We start from the raw sequence: 17719 nt of genomic DNA on the forward strand, positions 1-17719 counted from the left end.
ACCGCCTGCTGTGAGATGGTACGTGGTAATCTCTTCGCACTTTCACTGCTAAACTGATAAAGGATGATGGGCAAACATGATATTGCATTGATACCACTTTAGAGTTAAGAAGGATGTGCCAAACGGTGCCAGAAGGTAATTCTTATCTTAGCCTTCTATGCTTTAAAAGCTGTAGCCAAAAATACTGCTGGGCAGCCTTTGCTTTGTCATGAGTATGTTTTCTGGGCACAGTGGTTTGTATTTTATTGGTAATGAAATGCAAGAACACTTGTGAAACATACAGGGTTTATCCGTAAAGTAATGAGACTGGGTCTGATAAAAAGAATTTGTTAATCCGATCAGTACATGTTATTAAAATTTTTCAAATTAATCCTTTTGGGCATCGGTACACTGCTGCCAACGCGATTCCCACACTGCAAAGGCTCCCTTGAAGTCAGCGGCTGTAACGTCTTTCAGAGACATTGACAGCCCATTGTATGGCGGGAGCATAGTTGAAATGGTGACCTTTCATGCTTCTCGTGAGCTTTGGGAACAGGAAAAAGTCTGCCGGGCTCACATCAGGACTGTATGGCGGCTGCGGTAAGGTTGCAACGCCTATTCGGCCAGGTACGTGGTCACTGCAAAGGCAGTGTGGGCCTTTGTCGTGGTGGAGCTTCCAGTGATGGGCGGTCTCTGGTTATTTCCATTTGATGGCTCTGTGAAGGCATTCAAGGAATTCTTTGTAGTAGATGGCGTTGGCGGTTCATCTCGGAGGCACAAATTTTTTGTGGACCACACCATGCTTGCCAAAAAAAAAGACAATGAACATTGTCTTTACCTTGGACTTTGACATTCTCGCTGTCTTGGGGCACAGAGAGTTCTCTGTATGCCACTCCGAACTTTGGCGCTTGGTTTCGGGGTCGTACTGGAACATCCATGATTTTTTGTTGGTTATTACGCCGGCTAAAAAGTTCTGTCCACTTTCTGACTGCACCAACATCTCACGAGAAACATCAACTCGTGTTTTTTTTTTCATCGCTCAAAATTTTTTTGCACTAATTTCAAACAAACTTTCTGCATATTCAAATTTTTAGAAATAATTTTGTGAACTGCTGTTTTGCAGATGCTGAAGTCTTCGACGATTAATCTGATACTAAAACGACGGTCGGAGCCCAGCAGATCTTTTATTTTTGTCCAAACCACTTGTTGAAGGGTGTGCTGATCGCTCCTTGTCTTCAATGGTCTCCTGTCCGTTCTTGAACTCACTGCTGCTCCAGCAAACGCTACATTTCTTATGTTTTCTGCTGTGAAAAAAAGCTTGAAAACAGCTCTTGTGCCACTTTAAACTCTGCGTAGTAGCTCAGATGCGACTGCCGCCCTGTGCATTACTTAGCTTTGAATCCCCACCACAAATCCCGCCTCCGGGGAGAATGTTACTGGCGGCAACAGCGCCGCATGGCAGGCAGTCTCATTACGTTATGGAAAAACCTTGTACAGTGCTCACCGATTGGAGCGTGATCCTCAGACAGCATGGCGGCCTGCACTTTTTATGCCACCGTTGAATGCTGGGAACATTGAGCTGAGGCATTTTTTTGTGTCACTTGAAAACAAGTCATTTTGATGCATCGTGATGCAATTGGGCCCCCTCAGCGATCACCCAGCGCTCACCAGTGGCGCAAGGATCACTAGCCACCATATTGTTTGAGTATCGCATTTCAATCTCTGAGCCCTGTACATCTAGGGGTACTACAAAAGAACCCCAGTGTTCAAAGTTCATCTGGAGCCCTCCACTATAACATTTCGTAAACCAAGTAAAACTCCATGAGTATTACTAGCTTGTTTGTTCATTGTTTTGAAGTTGAACCATACTGTTTATTCAAAATGTTGTAGTGAGAATTCATTTGTTAGAAAGGAACTTCTTTCTTTGGCTTCATGTGTTTCTAGTTGCCTTGTCTGTGCACTATAAAACTTCCTCTCACACATAGTTTCACTGGTGCATTCACGTCTTCTCCGCAGATGTCTAGAAGTGACTGCATTAATACGACCTCTAAGTCAACAAAGTTGTTATTGTCTTGGTGCTTCCTTTTTCTACACAGTACAAGGCTGTGGTGGCAGTTTGCCTCACACGCCCACGTTCATCATCTGACCAAGAAGCGCAGCCAAGCCACTTGGGCATTTGCTCTTCAGCGTGCCAAGGAGGTGAAAAGATATGTTGATGTCTACTACTGCCATCTTGCTAAGCCGGAGTGCCTCACTACTGAAATGCAGGCAAGTGGTTATATGCTCGTGCACATGGTGTGCCACTGTCACTGCGCAGACCACATATCCTTGCTCTTTCGTATTGCTACTTGGCCATGTCCTGTTGAGTAAATCGGTTCTCGAGTGATCACTGAAGCTAAGCAATGCTGGCATTTCATTCTTCTGGAAGAAAATCATGCACAGTGCTGGTGGCAAGTGCTTGCCTTAGATTACTGTGTGAATATAAGGCGAGCTTTTTTTTTCGTGGAATACTTAGCCTCGAAGTCATTCCCTCCCTCCCTTTTATGCGAGGCTAATAGATTCTGTTCCCGTTTTGATATGGCGGCAGTAGTGCCACGTTTCCGGTGACATGGATTTTAAATGGCAGCGCAAACTGTACCAACTAATTTGGGATGTGAGGCAATACCACATCTTTGCATGTATAACCCGTACCAAGAATTAGAAAAATTTAACATTAAAGGCAGAATTCAGGTTATATTTGCGAATTTCACCTTGATGTGTGGCTTTATGGTATTGCGGCTTGCACTGCCTTAGAGCCACACCTCAAGGGCATATTCTCACCAATTTAGTTTTATTATCTTCTAGGGAACCCTAGAAGATAATAGGTTCTACTAGGGAACACCCTCCTTATGTCTAAGCTCCCTTAGCCCGTTTTACATAATTGCCATTTATCGTTTTAGCTGTGTTAATAATTCAGTATTTCGGGCAATCCCTGCTGAGTCTTAATATTCCGTCAGCTACCTTTCCATGTAATTCCATAGTTTCCATCTGTTCTGGTTAGTAAATCTACTCTTAGTGTTTCTTTTTAGGCTGATGGTACATTTGAGCCATACTCTAATGACACTTAGTGGCATCCTTTTTCTATGGCACCTAAAGGAATCTTTCATGTATGGATGAAGTTGCGTTCTGAGGAAACAGTGTGGGGCTCTCAAACATGCTCTTGGGATACCGGAAGGACAACGCAGTAGTGCAGACAATCACAAGGGCATTTATCATGCCTTTTGTGCACCAATTCATAGCCAGCCGAATTATTATCAATAGAACATGCTGATATGTGCGCGACAAATCTGGGTAGTCCGACTTGCCACGACTGGATATCGAGCGAATAAGTTCGCCCCATGCTGGACATCAATGTCTGGTCGTTCATGTGTACAGTCATGCAAACGGTGGTGCGCTTGAACACTCATGTTCGTGCATTACGGTGTCCCGCTCCTATGCCTTCCACAGTCCGGTCCCGCAAAGCAGGTTGGTGCACGCATGGAACATCCGCGTCGCTCGCCAACCCCAAGCCAAAGCGGAAGAGCCTACTCCGTGTTGCGACCGACTAATCCCACCGTTAGGTGGCGTGCCACCTTGTGCCACCTTGTGCCACCTTGTGCCACCTTGTGCCATCTCCTGTAACGCCCTGCAACCAGACCGAGTGCCGCCGGCACTAAGCCACACGGAGAACCTGGATTACAGGAGATGTGAGAGCCATGCGGGGAAAACATCAGGGGATGCGTGAGAGTCGAGTGTCCCCACAACAGCTGCAGGTTTTCTTGGTAGAATTGTGCTAAATTCAGGAGAGTGCCATTCTGATGTTTTATGATGCTCGACCCCTCCCTTGAACCTTTCGGATTTCTGCATAACTCTAATTTAATTTTGACTGATTCTACATGTATCAAATTTCTGTGCCTGACCATTTGGCTTGTTGTTCTTTAAGTGTGAGAAGCACAGATGGTTCTCCTTTTTCGTGACTTTTATACATCTTTTGTCTTCTCCATGCCAGAAAGAGAAAAATGCTCTGGAACAACAACTGGAGTTTGAAACCCTGCTGTCTCTTCGGGAACTAGTGATACAGAAAGTACGCAGAGAACAGGTAACTGATTTGCTTTGGCCCCTTTCTTGATGCTGTGCTTCCTTAGGTCTTGGGCATAATGTGTTTTTATTTATGTGGTCATGCTGATGCTTCGTAGGACGAGCTAGCTAGAGTTTCAGGGGTAGTACAGTTGCACGAATTGCACAAAACTGCTACATTTTTGGCTTGCTGGACCAGGCTGTGCCAAAACCATAAAAATGTCTTGTATTGTGCTTGAGCTGCTCCGGAACACTGAGTGCGACTAACATGAGTTTGCGTACATATCGCATTTAGAGGAAAGCGGTAGTTATGTTTTGTTAATAGCCAGGGTTTTGTTAACTTTCTCCTCTGGTTATCATGAGTAGCCACACTCATTGAGTATTGCAACCTTACGCACCTGCGCACCCTTGTTTGTGTTTAGTTGAGGACACATGATTTGTATATCTTCATACTTAACCTGCGAGACCCAATGCAGGATGGCTCAGCCATCCTGCATTGGGAACGGTATGCTTGTAAATTAACAAAATCATCATCAATAGTTAAAAATACGCTGGTTTACAAAGAATTTTTGGTAAGTCATGTTTAGAATTATTGGAAGAATGCCTGCAGTGTGTAAAGCAACCATCTAGCCAAACACGAGCAGAGCTGCAGGTTGTTGTGCCATTACCACAAGCCCGGATTCCGAATCTACAAGATGCAAAATTTAACCTGCGAACGCCCTTTGGACAAACCCGGGGCTGCGCCGAAAGGCACAGCGCCCTAATTCTCCCTTGACAAGTCAAGATGCTGAGCTGTCAGGCAGCGGTGTCCTGCGGAGAAGCATCGGCGAGCGACATGTCGAAACGTGCAACCAAGTGCCAGACAGCCTGGCGCCGTACCTCCTTTTGCCTGGAGGTCACCGCGCGTGCCAACTTTGAACCGGGGGGGCCAGTGCGGTCGCTGGTTGGATCTCTCAGACGACCGTCGAGTGCTGGCTTTGTATTGGGCCGTTTGAGTGACAATGGTTTCTCGGGGCATTATAAGGCCCGACGCAGCCGCCTGGAAAACCAGATCCGCCGACCCACCGGAAGCTGAGTGCCGCTCTCGACTGGAGTGAGATGTGTCACGCGTTGCAGTCTCGCCGGACGTCGTCGTGCGGGAACAGTCGCATTTGCCGTGAGCTCTCGGCCCCAGTGCCAATCCGATAGTGTCCTGTATGATGACCTGTATATAGTGTATAAAATCCCTTTCGTTATTCTCACCGACGCCTGACTCGGAGTCTTCGTTACCAACGCTCTGTCACGAAACGGGTGATGAGCGCTACAGGACCACCTCAAAGTCGTAATAGTTTTGGCAGCAGTGCAAAGTCGTAATAAGGTATGCTGTCATATACAGTTGAACCTCGATATATTGAACAGCACGGTGATCGCGAAATAGTTCGATATAACCAGAATTCAATATATGAAATCACGTAAAACATACGTCAGAAACTTCTGCAAATCAGTCAATGAGCCAAGGGCGTGATTGGGGATCATTGTTCGGAGTGCACGTTCAGTTGCGCTGCGCACAATTGGCCTACGCCGCACCAACTTTGTCCACCGGGAGTGCGTGGTCCATTACATCACATGCAATTGGCGTAGGCCGTGCCGACTTTGTCCGCTGCGCTAAGTCGGTGTGGTCTAGGCCAATCGTATGCTCCAAGCAACGATCCCCAATCGCGTCCCAATCGTGGCGCAGTAAATACTTGAAGCTTCACACAAAGTATTTATTTATTTGGCTGAAAGTACTGCAGTAGTGTAGCCTGCTACTTATTGGAAGCTGCGTGCTTAAACACAGAACTTCAACATACCGTAGTCTAAATGATCCACAAGTGATAGGCTAGTGCCCTCTAGTGTGTCGCAGTAGTAGTGTAGACGGGCCAAAGCAGCTACAGCCTCAGTTGAAGTCAGGGGGTGCAGCAACATCAGTGCTTATGGGATCAACCTTGGCAGCGTCTTCGTTTGGCTGCTACTTCTACTGCGATCTCTCTGCCCGTCAATCGAAGCATTTCGAAACACTGTTCATAACAAAGTATTAAGTGGCATCTGCGAAGGAGTCTATGGGTGAGCCCAGTGAGCGCGCGCTGTCACCCATCCTTGCGGATCCAAACTGCCAGTTCTCCAAGGTATCCAGGTGCTCCACGTAGTTCAGCGGAAAGTTCCTTGCGAAAACGAAGCCCCGGAGGGACTGAACCATCTGCCAGGCCTCCTGTGAGGACAACATTGAAGCAGCCTGCCCTACTGCGTCATTGCTGCTGTTGTTGCTATCTGATGCAAGCACGTTCGTGATGATTGATAACATTGGTAAGAAGCACTTAGTGTCCAAATCTATAGCCATGTACTTTCGTTTCACCAGCAACGTCGTGCATTGCCGATGATCAGCAGGCAGATCAACCATCTTCCATTTTGGCAGCGAGTCAAACAAGGCTGAGAAACCACATGGCCAGGAATGATTTCACCGCAACCAACAAAGACGAAAGCGAGTGATTAAGCTGTTTGCAGAACTGTGCTGAATGAGAAGCCAGCGAGCAACATGCGAGTAGCGCAGTTGGTGTGGTCCATTCTTGTTTGGAGGGGTGGAAGGGCAATGGGAGAGAAGTGCACGGAGAAGGCTGGAAAATGAGCGTGTGGCTGCTGTTGGAGCAGTGGGCCATCATGTAGTGGCGCAAACTTCTTGTTTTCTTTCTTTTTTTTTTCAAAGATTTTGCATTGCACTACCTTTTGGCTCGGACACCCAGCCGCCAAACTTCATCATTATAACCGATAATATGGCTTAGAGGCATTGTAGTAAGCGGGTTATTTCACCATCGAAAACCTACAAAAGTTGATGGTGCAGCAGCTTCTCATTGTTCATATGTGAATTGATATGTTGTTAAAACCAGTATCATTATAAGTAGGTTCAACTGTATCAATACTCATCATTGATAAGTTTGGCTGAAACGTCGCTAAAAAGTGAACATGTAGTGCTGGTTATGAAATAAAATATTTGTCTACTGCATGGGGAGAGAAAAAAACCTACTTGTGGAGGTTTGTATCAGAGTAATTGTGAGGGTAAGCTTATGAGAACTACATGTAGGAGGTGCTTTATTAAAAACGAAGTAGGGCAGACTGTCATTGGTAAGCAGCAGCAGGCATAATTATGCTGCACTATAATTCTAATGATTCGAAGTTTAAAAAATGCAGAAAGCAATTTTTTTTTTTGCAGAGAAAGCAGACACTTACGAGAAATTAAGGTTTTACCACCGAAATATTGTCACATAGTAGTGATGGGGAAAAAAGCAGCAAAACTGTGAATGACGAAACTAGTGTTTTATTGGGCGAGCCTGTGCCCTCAGAAACAGGCTACACTTAAAGAACAATGATAATGGCGAACACAGGCGACAATCGTTGAAAATCTGATGAGCAGGTCAAGCACGCAGGCTTTTATACTTGAGTTATTGAAGGTTCCAGAGAACCGTATTTACTCGCATAATGAAGACACTTTTTTTCCCGAAAAATACGTGCAAAGTTGGCTGGTGCGTTCATTATGCGGGGTAAAATTTTGAGCAAACTTTTTTTTTCTGTGGCCACCTGTAAAAAAGTCAGTTTCGCCCGAAATGCGAACCATCGATTGTGATAGCAAATGTCTAAACAGCTACACAAAACAAGGATACTAGATTTATCGGCTGTATAAATTTGCAAACATTCGCTTCAACGCAACTGAGCAGCGAGAACGGAAGCCTTCTAAAGGAAGCCTTCTAAAAAAGTAGTCTCCTTGTCACTAAGCACAATGGATAGCCTGCTGACGCGTTTGTTTCCCTATTTTTTATTCTTTTGTGGAAGCCTATTTCATCAAGAAAGAGGGAAACAAATGCATCAGCAGGTTGTCCATTGTGCTTAGTGACAAGGAAACTACTTTTTCTAAGGCTTCCTTTAGGCCTCAGGTTAGAGTGATTTCATTTAGATTTTTCCATCTGTCTTCCTTTAATTTTTTTTGTTTTCATTTTAATTTTTGTTAGCGATTTTCAAGTGGCTCTTAGGTTTTTCTCGCCTTTTTTTGGTTTGACGTAGACGCTGTTCTTTAGACCCTTTATCGTTCAACTGTTCTGTCTGTTTCATCACTTGTCGCGTGGTTCATTTTTTGTGCGGTCACAAGTTTTTAAATTTTATTGGTGAGGGACTATTATATATTTTAGATTTGACGCAGACGCTGTTCTTAGACGCCCATTCTTCATGTTTTTCCGTGTTATTCGTTGGTCATTAGTCTCATAGTCATGCGGGTTTTATCATTGACTGGTCCTTAGGTGTTTGAATGGTGTTATGTGTTGGATAGTATGATGGTGAAGCAGAGATGGTACTTGTTATGTCTCGTTTTTCTCCCCGTTGGCTTGGTAATGACTGTGATCGATGAATTGCTTCCTGTGCTGCTCCACGTGTAGTTTTTGTTTGCTGATTTGATCTATTGTGCCAGATATGATTCCTGAGTGGTCGATGGATTGCTGTATATTACTTCTAATGTTTTATGTCTGATTCGGCTTGGTTGACCTACGTAAGGCAGGCTTGTTTGTGGAAATAAAATTAAATTGTGAGTGGCGCCGGTAATGTCGTTTGTGTTCTTATTCTGTCCTGGTCTATTGCGCCTTAATCTTTACTCATTCAAGCATTAGAGAAACTTCCTATACATGCAGGGGCACCCTGCACTGCGCGATAACATTTGTTAGACGGTGAAACGCGGTCACCCGATAAAGATAAACAAGAGCACATGTCAATATAAAGCATGTGGCTTTGCTTTGAATGGCTGTTACTGTTTATCAGCAATACAGTAGAACCTCGTTTATATGTATCAGATGAAAGTGTGAGAAAAAAACATACTAACCAGATGGAAATGTGAGAAAAAAACATACTAACCGTGGCAATGTGCGATCCAAAGTCTCTAATGAATTTGGTAGACTCAACTGCAGTTGACATCTACGTAACGCAAACCGTTTTGCAAATCGTTGCAACACCAGATGTCAACGTGCGCTGAGCTGGTGGGGCTCGAGCGACCCGAGATGCACGTTGTTGTTTTCCTATTGCGTAGTGTTATAGGACGGTGACAGGAAACTGAAACGAAATCGAGCTGATGGGGCAAAGCTGGAATACGATGCCTACGTTGCCACCAGAGCGAAACATGACGCTCACTTTGTGCCGCCTGCAGCAGGGAACAGGGGTGCATTTGGGTTATTGGCTATTAAAAGCGTGCAGCATGCTTCCAATGGCGCTACGAACCACGTGCTGTGGAACAGACACATGAAAATGCTCATCACAGTAGGGTTGGTGGCGATAGCTGTGAATGTGACGTACGTGCGACGACACAGGTGGAGATTTGCCAGTACCGGAATAGGAAACTTGAGTATGCACTGGCATTTTCACGTAATACAGGCGGACAAGTAGTATTGCGGGGAAGCTACTGCGGCAGGTGGCTACTGTTCTGGATTGCACGTGCCTTGCACCTTTTTGTGTTTACATGGGATCTAGTGGCTGGAAATTGTATCATAGAATTGTAGTTTGGCGCTGTACTGAAAGTTCGTGTCGAAAGATCGTGTTTTTCGGGAATATATGAACGGGTTAAAAAAGTATTGGATGTGTCATTTTTTGTGTTCTTGATCGTGAACATTGGCGCTGGCAAATCGTACGTAATAGGATCTGCTGTATTGTGCACACCTGTCATAGTGTCATAGCGCTGCTGAGCATCAGGTTGTAGGCTCGATTCCTTTTCACGGCAGCCACACTCCGATGTGGGTGTAATGCAAAATGCATATGCACTGGGAATTGACTGCTTGTCATCAAAGGCCCAGATGGCTGAAATTAATCCAGAGCCCTCTACTACGGCACCTCTCATAACCCACTGTGCAGTTTCAGGAATTTAAGCTCCATAATTTAATATCACTAAGGAAAAATTAGTGAAAAATATCACCAGTGAAAATTAGGAGGAAGCTTTGGCTTGGTGTTTTCTAAATACGTGGGAATGGGGAAATCATTTTTCTCGGCGACCACTGCACCGATTTTGATTAGGTTTGTTGCATTTAAAAGGAAAACTTAAAATATGGTGACTGTAGGTAGCCGGATTTAGATTTAAGTCGGTAATATTTTAATAAAAATTGTTGAAAACTGCAAATTATCAGAAAATGGAACTATCAAGTTTACAGCTCTGTAGCTCTGCAATGAAAAATGATATCGCAATTCTGTAAACTGTTTTTATTAGTTACATCTAAAGTGGACAAAATTGATGTATTATATGTGGCTCTCAAATACATTACTAATATCCGAGTAGGACTTTTGCAATACCCTTGTCAACATTGCAAAAAATTTATGTAAACTAAATTTATATACTGAGTTTGTCTGTTTTAGATGCTTTAATGGATGCAGTTGACAGGGCTGCAGTATCTGGTTTTGTTGCAGAGTTACAGATTTGTAAACTATGTGTTGCCATGTTTTTTAAGCTTACCAGTTTCTTTTTCGAAATCTTAAGATTTTAAGGCTCTGAATCAAAATCCCACTTGCATCAATCACTAAAATTTAACTTTCTCTTGCAAATTCAACAAATTTTATTCAGATCGGTCCTGGGGCAGTTTTATAAAAGCATTTCTGCATTTTACTTGTATTTGAATAGGTGGCATCGAAGTTGACCCCGAGCTAAAGCTTCCTTTTTAGGGAACGCTAAACAGAAATGGCATCGTCAGGTACAGGACCAATGAGTGCCTTATACATTAGTAACTGTTTTTTCATGGGCATTGGGCAAAGTATGCCACATGTATTGAAATTGAGTTAGTTCTTTAAATACATATTGCATCAGTGTGTACAGACCATGACAAGTGAGTAAAGGTCACTCCAAGGTTCTTGTGCAAATTTGATGTTAGCACCCTGCCTCTTGTAAAATGAAATGAACTCTGTACTATGCTTTGTTGCCACACAACACTATAACTTTCAACTAGTTATGAAAACTAGCTTTCTGTAAAGATTCATTGAAGTCCTAGCCTAACCAGGGCATGTGTTTGTTCTTGAATTTGTTGTAACTAGGCATTTATGAAAGTACAGTTTGACCACTTTGTTTGGTCTCTGCGGTGCTGCTGTTGTTGGAGGCTTGCTTTATGTTCATTGGCAGTTGCAACATTTGTATCGTCTCTATCGTATTTTTTTAGTCCATTTTACTTTAGCAGAGGTACATTGTGAAGTCACATTATTACACTATATTATCCCCAGAGGCATAAATTCATTGCTTTTTTGCCTATTTTTGGATGATTCAGAATTGATCCATGTTTGCAGGTTCTAGCTTTCGTGTTAGAAAAACTGTTTTCTCATATCATGATGTTAACTTTTTTTGCCATTGTATGCAGTCATCTTGGCCTTCCGAGTCCAGAGGTCAGGGTGTTCTACAGTACTGGTTTCCCGGCTGGACTGGCTGGTATGCGAAACAGGACGAAGCATCGCAGCCACCTTCAGCCGAAGTGACTGAGGACGAGGCATCGGATATTGACGATGCTTCATCTATCAGCACATCACTAACGACGCAGATTGGTGCGTATTTGGTCTATCTCTCATATATTTAAAATACCTTCTTTGCATATGGGTTCATTGATGGTCCTACATGTCCATTATATAGCTTTATGGAGCTTCGCTGAGTACATTTGGACAGTGATTGCTTGCTGAAGGCCATGGTTTAAAGGTGATGGCTGAGCAACTTTGAACACTCAGAGGGGAATACAAGAACGAATAACCAGGCTGTCTGTCTAAATGAATTTTACAAGGTGTGGAGGTGGGTAGGTACAGGCAGTTTCATTACTCTACCAAGAACAGAAAAAATTTGAATACCCTCTTGGTTAGTCATACAGCAAAGTGCATTGATGTCTACTTAAAATTTTGCAACAATCATGCTCATCCCGCTTGCCTGACGAGCAATCCAGTGGACTTGATATCAAGCACTGTCACATTGTTGTAACATGCAAAACTCTTGTGCAGTGTAGCTGTGTGTCTCTGGAAACCTAAGCTGTATAGAACACTTTCATTAGGAAGCAGAGTTCAGTTGCATGTCCCTCGGTGCCGACTTGGGCTTTCCTGTTTCCACTATACACACAAAAGAACATTGTATGATGGGGTGCCTTGCTGCCTGTCTGGTTGCCCTTACTGATAAGCTTCTGTTAGTCAGTTATGCACGTAATCTCGATCTAAATTGCAAGTGACACAGTCATAACTGGTTCGCTATGGCCTGCAAAGCTTGCACAGCGTCCAGTAATGGTACTGTAGTGCAGAATGCACCCAAGATTGTTAATGAAGCTCTCTACCTTAATGTATGACTGGCTGCTTTCCACTTTTATGCGCGCGCTAGTCCAGTTGAGTTTTCCTGATATAGTTGTGTTTGCTTGCTTGAGGAGCTACTTGGTTCGTCTTTTTATTTCGACTGAGTGTTTTGTCACCATTAAGTTAAGTGTTTTTTGAGCCCTGGTGCCAACAGAATGCCACTGTCTTTTTCGTGCAGAAGAGGAGATCCTTGACGCTTTGGACAGCGTTGATCGAGACACGTTTCTGATGCGAGACACAGTGTTTGCGAGGGTCTGTTTCTCACTCAGCCAGTGCGGGCTCACGCTGGTTGGGCGACATCGGGTTGCACCAAACCTGGGAGCAGGGTGAGCTGCAAAAAAAAAAAAGTTTTTTTTCATTGCTACTGAGCTATTCAATATCGCTTTTCCGTATAGCTGGTTATCAGCTGAAAGTGTAGTAACTGCTCATAGTGTGGGTGCGTGTTGCTGTCCTTGACTTGTCAAGATTTGCTTGATTTGTGTTGAGAACAAAGAATGACCAAACTCTCAAGGTACAAAGGTTGGGAAACACTTGTAAGATATTTTAATTTGATAATAAAGCTGGTCTCAAAATACCAGACCTGGCGTCATCAACACTATCATGGCATCATGGCGCAGAGGAAATTTTGCGATGTCGTGCAGGGCTAGGTATGATGACGTTGCTGATAAAAAAAAACAAAATTAATATAGCTGCACACATTTCTTCTTTTCTGCACTCGTGTTGTAGCGGTTGCAGGAACGGAGTGAATCAGTGTCTAATGACATAATGGTGCATGTATGTGCCTTGAGTACTGCGACCAAAAGTGATTAGCAGAAACAAGTATCATAGTAAATTATTTAGGGCACTATGATGCTTACCAGTAATATTTCTCTATGACTTAGAGTGCTTGGATCACTTGAATCCAAAAAAAGGTGACCAATGGAAAATGTCATGTCAATGTTCCTTTGATCTAATTCCTGTTCATTAAAGTTTGTAGTCACCACTGTGTTTGTTTTAGTTGTATCTCTTGCTCTGTCATTCTCTGTTCAGTAAGCTCCTTGAAATGTTACCTTTCTTCCCATCATTGAAGGCTACTTCTACTTCAAGGCTGTGTGGCATGTTTGCAACACTTATGTACAGTAACGAGTAACTGCGGCATCAACGGGGCACTGTTTTCTTCAATCTGCCTTCTTATTGAGTCATGCCCAACAGTATGTGTGGTGTCATTTTGTAAACTTTACGTTTGCATATCATGTTCAGGAGCAGTACTGATAGAAAGTTTTCGCACCAGAGAAGGAATTGACTTCGATCTGATTTGTGTGAACAGGCCATACCTACATTAGTTTGATGTTTTGTAACACAACGGATCACAAGAGGCTGCCTGGAGGAAGGTTTGCTATTTCATGGTTTGAATTGTTTGTGATGCAGTGTCAAGTATTTTAAAGTAGAACTAAATTAGCTAGCTATTACTGTTCAGTTGGAAAATCAAAACTTGGTTATTAGGACACCCCCTAATCGATTGTCTGTCAAATTGGATGTCATTGCAAGCATTGGCCAATTGAAAAGCCCTGCCTCCTTGTTGGTGTACTTCTCTGTTTGGCAGGGATGAGGTCATGCAGCCCTTGGTGGAGCTTCGCTTTGCAGAGGTCACTGTAGACGTGGAGAGTCGGCCACGACTGGGATCATTCCTGTTTGCAGCTCGACTTGGCTCACTGCATCTGCAGGACCGCACATCGCCCAATTCAGCCTACCCATACATGCTGTCTCCCCATGCTGTTGTGAGTTTGTTTCCGCAGTTTCTGCATTTTAAAGGATTGCTTTGCTTTGCGTGCTATTGTCAAATTTATGGGGCGACCGCCTTTTGTTAGCTGACACTAAATTCTATGACAGCAACTTGAACCTAAACATCCCTTTTATTTTTCATGCCCATAAGTGTGGAAGTTGGGGAAGGAGGAGGATAAAACATTTATTAAATGAAATTAAAAAACAAGTGTCAAAAGCTGCTTCTCCTTGCTTCTGTGTCGCGCCTGTGACACAGAACAGTGACACCTCAGTCCAGGGGTCTTACGGCCGCTGCTCCCAGCCGCCTAGCCCACCACTCCAGCTGCCACTGGTCACACAGGTTATAAGGGTGAAAGTTGGGGCAGCTGCTTAGGAGTGCAGAGACATGCCAATTCAGTGCAGGACGTATAATTTTCTTAGAAATAACTTGTAAACTAAGCACTTTAGAGTCAAGAATTGGAGGAAATGAAGGGCTGAATGTTTAATTGAGATAAATGCATTACAGTGATAATGCAGCCGAATGTCCCACACAATAGCTATTCAAGTCAGCTGTAGTCAAGAGCTTATATTATCTGATATAAGAAGTTTTATGCTTGAGCTTAAGTCCTCAGGTTCAACTTCTCAGAGTCAGCGCCATGTTGTAGTTTTTACTTTCCTTTTATCCGTGTCTTGTGTTGTGTTGTTACAAGCCTTATGACGAATCCTAGCCAACTGGCCCAACTTACAGTCTTGATCCCAATTCTAACTGGTGGCCGTTGCCTTTATGCCCAGGAACAAGTGCATGTGTTTCCCAAGGCTCTGCCTCTTGAAGGGACCAAGACACAGCCTTCCATTTTCAAGTTTCTGCCTTTCACTTCACCGTCGTCTGCTCCCTTTGGCATTTCATTGATGCACAGTCAGAAGACTGACTTCCCCAGTGTTCCACTCTTTGAGCTCACTTATGAGAAAAAGCCTCTTGGATCCAGCGCTGATCACAGGTGAGTGAATAGCATATACTTCTGAGGTTCACAACTTCTAACTAGCAGTGGCTCACAAATTACAACTACTTATATGTACAGTCAACCGCAAAAGTTTATGGGACGCAGGATCTGCCAGGAAGCTGAATTCTCGCGAAGCGTGGTCACACAGCCTCGAATTAAATGTTCCAGCATGTAGTAGCCTTCGCCACCTACACAGTGATTCATTAAATACGAAGTGTCATACCTTAACAGTACAGGAATTCACATTTGAAGTGGAAACCGAATGTCGCAAACTTTTGCTGTTGACTGTACCTTGCTGCCAGTTTTAGACACTGACCTCAGGAATGGTATTGGAAAAACTGTAGCGGTATTCTAAAGGGCATACAGGGCCAATCATCTACACTGTGCCCCACTGTTAAAGGGAACACTGTAATGTACGGCTGGTGTTCTAGCTGCAACTACTGGTTGAAGGTATGTCAATGAACTGCACAGCTGTGTAGAAAGCTGCCACCAGCAGCAAGTCATCTGCAAACCCATGCAATTGTAACTTGCCAGGGGGAAAAGTTCTTTATACAAAAATGCTCTTTACTTTGTGTTACATTTAACAGTTGACTTCACTGTACAAAAATGTTAATCATACTTTTGCACCTGTAACCTGCATCAAAAATTAAATAACTGTGAATTGGAGGTGCGGGTTGTAGGTGAGTTTTGCCTTCAGGTATGGCTTCAGGGCTGTCTGGTACGCATTGCTGTGAAGCTGCATTGAAATTTAATGGTCAGCGGCGGTAATTGTGGTGAAGATTGAGCACACGAAGCAAAATTACTTCAGGAGTTTCTTGCACCAATAGTTGGGCCAGATTGCCTCTATAAAAGTTATAACTTTGTTGCGTGTACTTAGTTGTGTGGATTTTATGTGCAATCTATATTTTCTTTTCTGTTTTGTGGATTGTAATTGGGTGTGCATTTTATATCCAGGATGGGTTAATGGCATGAAAATATGTACATTAATCAATAAACACATTTGATACATTTATGGGCTGAGTGTCTTACGCCTTGTCTTGTGCATGATGGTTCAGAGCAGCATGAAGAACACCAAAAATTTTTAACATAGCACATAATGCACTTTGGCCAGGGTAATTCACAAATTCATGTCAAACTGAAATTTCTGCCAACCCTGATGGTGTTGCTTAGATTTTGCTGTACTTTAATGTCGTTATTGCAAGTTTAGGTTATCGTTGAGTAGAAGTCCTGCTCGGATAACTTAATCAGGAGTAGTAGTTACTTGCTTCTTAGACATCAACACAATGTGCTAGTATGTTTCACTCTCACATGTGGTCATTTTACTGTGTCATACCGACCATTGTCATAAGGCAACATGGCTCCACGCTGAGATTCGGTTTGGCATATAAGTTTAGTGGGTTAGCCTGTTTTTCAGTGTCACCTTCACACTGCTGTTCTGTGTTCAACTTGTCAAAACATGCACCCACTGTGGTATGATGCGGTGCACAATCCATGCTGTCTTCAATTCCCCTTATTTCATTGCAGCCTAACAGTGAACACCCAGTCCCTGGATGTGGTGTACAATCCGTCCACAATTCGGACGGTGAAGCAGTTCTTCACGCTATTCAATTACGAAGGCAGTTGCTTCCCGTCGTCGGGTGGCTTGCTCAACCTGTCAGCGGCAGCTCGCACCCGCTACGAGATGTTCAAGAAGCACACCAAGGAGGAGCTGCGCCACCACTGGGATCTCATGCTTGAAGGGGAACAGAGCACGGTGAGGGTGCCTGCTTTCAGGGCTGTGCAGAAGCGCTGCAACTGTGTGGCCATTGGAAAATTCAGATCTGGGGAGATTTCAGCAGTACTCCTGCAAATGGCTGACAGTATTGCTCAACTTTTTTTCACATCATTGCTGGTTTATGACTGCATTGCACATCCTCATAACTGCTTTGTGACCCCTCAAATTTCTTGCTGCAGAGAGAGAGAAAGGAAGGAAAGGCAGGGAGATTAACCGTAGACTTTAGTCAGTCACCCGACACGTGGGGAGAAGGAATGAGAGGGAGAAAAAGCAGACAGGAGTTTAGATTAATCACGTGCACTAGACGAGGCACAGCATGCCTTTTCAGTGCAATAAGTCAGCAAGCCTGAAGACATGTACAGAAAGAGAACATGATTGCTACCGATTGCAGCGATGACAGCTGTTTACTGTAAAAAAACAAACTATTGAATAATGAAACCTATACAAGTGTTCTTTATGACTACAAACCAAATCTCCTGAATCAAGCTCTACTGCTATCACATTTCTTGTGTGCTATGTTGTGAAAGGGTATAAAAGAGAATCTTAGTTGCTTTAAACTGCAGGGTGAATGAAACTTACATTTGTTTTAACTACTTTTCTGCAATATATAACTAGATGTTACTGAGCTGAAATTAGGTTACATGCTATTTGAAGCAGTTGGATGCTATGACCTTAGAAAGATGGGAAAGCTGTGGCAAGCTCAGCTGAGAAAAGCTGATATATAAATAATGAAGGGGCTGTATAGGCTTCAGCCAAACACTACTCTGTAGGAGGAAATCCAATTGATATTAGCATG

General features: G+C 43.6%; 1 protein-coding gene across 1 annotated transcript in view; it reads left to right on the forward strand.

The window, feature by feature from the left end:
• Vps13D (vacuolar protein sorting 13D) overlaps positions 1-17719 on the forward strand; it is a 173928-nt gene that overhangs the window by 18172 nt on the left and 138037 nt on the right. Inside the window, exons 11-17 of the mRNA XM_065430344.2 lie at positions 2076-2247; positions 4007-4096; positions 11448-11628; positions 12587-12734; positions 13991-14165; positions 14941-15146; positions 16674-16902. Of these exons, the coding sequence (XP_065286416.1) occupies positions 2076-2247; positions 4007-4096; positions 11448-11628; positions 12587-12734; positions 13991-14165; positions 14941-15146; positions 16674-16902 (1201 nt within the window). The remainder of the gene's footprint in view (positions 1-2075; positions 2248-4006; positions 4097-11447; positions 11629-12586; positions 12735-13990; positions 14166-14940; positions 15147-16673; positions 16903-17719) is intronic.

Source organism: Dermacentor albipictus, chromosome 2, assembly GCF_038994185.2.
Source record: "Dermacentor albipictus isolate Rhodes 1998 colony chromosome 2, USDA_Dalb.pri_finalv2, whole genome shotgun sequence".
In the NCBI taxonomy this organism is placed as follows: Eukaryota; Metazoa; Arthropoda; class Arachnida; order Ixodida; family Ixodidae; genus Dermacentor; species Dermacentor albipictus.